The sequence below is a fragment of the Polistes fuscatus genome, unplaced genomic scaffold (assembly GCF_010416935.1).
Source record: "Polistes fuscatus isolate 324 unplaced genomic scaffold, CU_Pfus_HIC Scaffold7, whole genome shotgun sequence".
Taxonomy (NCBI): domain Eukaryota; kingdom Metazoa; phylum Arthropoda; class Insecta; order Hymenoptera; family Vespidae; genus Polistes; species Polistes fuscatus.
The window spans coordinates 4,399,088-4,402,245 of record NW_025113151.1 but is presented as its reverse complement, the minus strand read 5'-3'; the positions used below and the strand labels follow the sequence as shown (position 1 = coordinate 4,402,245).

General features: G+C 34.6%; 1 protein-coding gene across 1 annotated transcript; it reads right to left on the bottom strand.

Annotated features, from left to right (window-relative positions):
• Positions 1–994: 994 nt before the first annotated feature.
• Positions 995–1,873, bottom strand: LOC122524244 (histone-lysine N-methyltransferase SETMAR-like). The gene has a single exon (XM_043646392.1). The coding sequence runs from the start codon at positions 1,871–1,873 to the stop codon at positions 995–997; it is 879 nt and encodes a 292-aa protein (XP_043502327.1).
• Positions 1,874–3,158: the final 1,285 nt, after the last annotated feature.

The following is a 3,158-nucleotide window of genomic DNA, read 5'->3' as shown; positions in this document are numbered from 1 at the left end:
ACCAAAGACCAAACATAATTTTTCCTTAAAATAAATCGAGTATTAAGAAAATTTGATTTTATAAATGATATTTCATTTAAAAGATAGAAAATACTTTAAAATCATGATAGAGTACAATACCATTCCCGAATTCCTGCCCCCATATCATATTATTTTTTAATTTTCTATTACACACAATTTCCCCACTTTTCATTCTTCATTTCATTCGTAGAAACTAATTATCTTATAATGTTTTTTAATGTCTCTTTTATTGTTTTAGGTATTAAGATTTATTCAATTATTATATTATATATTTAATTAATTTTCGTTTATATTTTGTTTCAGGATGTGATTAATTCCAATGCATTTGTAAGTATTGGATTTTGATCTAGAAAAGGAATATGCTTTCGATGCATTCATTGGTTCTTCGCAAATCTATACTAATTTTTCTGTTTTCTGTTTCAGGTTCGTTTCCAGTATTTTTTTCAATGGGTAGCGGGTAGATTCTTTCTTTGCGAAGAAAGGTCTGCTTCAGGAATGCGACCCTGCCCACGCGAGCCTTGATTCTATCTTACTCCCAGGGATAGAATCATGTCCTTACCTAAAATTCCACCCACACCAAACGATCCTTTTCTTTATATTTTATTGGCAGGATGAATTATGTGAAAGGGGGATCAAAAGTCGACTGAATTATGGTAAACGGTAATATTTTAATATGTTTATTACTTTAATATTGCATCGCACTTGTGAGAAAAATCATTGTTAATGCACTTGCATGTTTTTATATTAGGGGGACCGGAAAGTAATGTCGTTTTCTTACGCTAAATACAAACACATACATTTTTAACGAGTCTTTATTTTTAATCAATGATGTATTCCCCATCATTGTCAATAACCTTTTGCCATCTAGTGAGTAAATTTTCAATCCCTGATCGATAAAAATTAATTGGTTTTTCGGCAAAATATCTAGAGATGGCATTTTGGATATCATCCAAATTTGCAAATGTTTTGCCACTTAAAAGTGTTGCAGCGCTCGGAATAAGTGGAAATCCGATGGTGCAACATCGGGCGAATATGGTGGATGAGGCAGCACCTCCCACCCAAATTCATTAATTTTTTCTAGAGTTCGCCTTGCGCAGTGCGGTCTTGCATTGTCATGTTGGAGAATGACGCCTTTTCGGTTGACAATCGCTGGCCACTTTTCAATTAAAGATTGATTGACTCGCTGCAATTGTTCGCTGTAGAGGTCTGCAGTAACAGTTTGTCCAGGTTTCAGTAATTCAAAATGAACAATGCCGCGAATACTCCACCAAACACACAAAAGCGCTTTTTTGGGGTGTAAACCTGGCTTAGCAGTACTCCGAGGGATTTCATTTGGAGAGAGCCACTGCCTTTTGCGTTTTGGGTTATCATACAGGACCCATTTCTCATCTCCTGTGATCAAGCGATCAAAAAACGCTTCTGTGTTGTGTCGTTGAAACAATAAGTTGCATGTGATTGATCGGTTAGCCTTATTCTGTTCGGACAGATTATGCGGGACCCAAACACCTGCTCTGCTTACTTTCCCAATCTGCTTCAAATGTTCTTGGATGGTCGACCAAGGTTGGTTGAGACTGTTTGACAATTCCTCGATCGTCTGACACGGATTTGCTTCCACTTCCGCCCTTAACACGTCGTTGTCTAACGCTGATGGTCTTCCTGATCGATACGAGTCGGAAAGATCAAAATTACCCGATTTGAACTTGGAAAACCACCTTTGGCATTTACGAATGTCCAGTGCATTTGGATAAACATCGCAAATGTTTTTGGTAGCAACTGTTGCGTTATTTCCCTTGCGAAACTCAAAGAGCATGCAATGCCGGATGTGTACCTCTTCTGGTATTTGGCTGGCCATTTTACCCAAAATTACAAAAAAAAATTGTAATTCAATTGTCTATAAGTAAAGAAATCACTATAACCTCACAATGTCTTTGGTACGCCTCTGAACCAAACAATGAACTGACAAATGACAATCAAGTATTGGCATGCGCAGAAACGACATTACTTTCCGGTCCCCCTAATAGATACCATGGATCATTCATTGATTCTTTGCAAATCTAAAATATTCTTTTCTTTTTCTTTTTCAGGTTCGTTTCCGGGCCCACTTTTCTTCTTCTTCCATACCCGTTTGTTTCTTTTTTTTGTTGCAGGTTCAATAGGTGGAGGATCAGAAGAGGAGCAGAAGAGGAGCAGCCGAGGGCCAGAAGAGGACCATACAAAGATTTAGTTATAATAAATTATAGTGTAATGTAACTATTTGTATAATTAAATGTATAATTTTAATCTATTTATTCTTCTCCCAGTAGCATCGCACGTGTGTGATAATTATTTTTAATGTATTTTCTTTGTTCGTAGGTTCCATGGAAAGACCCATAATTGCATACTTTTTGTATTTTTTACTTTATTTTATGTAGATTTAAAATTATTATCTATAAAATACACAAAAAAAATGTAATTTTTGTATGTGCATTTATTGAAATTAAATTAAAGTGTATTAATTTTCAATTAAAATCATCGATGTTACTTAAGTACTTTTCAGATGCATTCCTCGTTTTATATTGATGCGACAAAAATCATTGTTAATGCATTTCCATGTTTTTACAGGTACCATGGATCATTCGTTGAATCTTTGCAAATCTAAAATAATTGTATCTTTTTCTTTTTCAGGTTCCTTTCAAGGCCCCCTTTTCTTCTTCTTACATTCCCTTTTGTTTTTTTTGTTGCAGGTTCAATAAAAGAAGATGCACATGAGAACAAGCCGAGGACCAAAAGAGGACCAAAAGAGGAATAAAAGTTGACCAAAAGAGGACTAAGTTATAATAAAGTATAATATAAGATAATATTAAATGTATAAATTAATGTATAATTTTATACTATTTATTCTTTTCCCCATAGCACATTACACGCGTGTGACATTTATATTTAATGTATTTTATTTGTTCACAGGTTCCATGTTACTTCGATTCCATTCATGTTTTACTCCTTCTTTATCATTTTGTTACTTGGTATTTTACTTTTCTCTTCATTATCGCTAATAATTGCAAGAATTTTCCGAATAAAACTCTTAGGGTGGGGCTTAAGAGTGGGGCTCATTAAAAAGCGTATTCGGGGTTTTCATTTTCTATGGTTTCCATTTAATT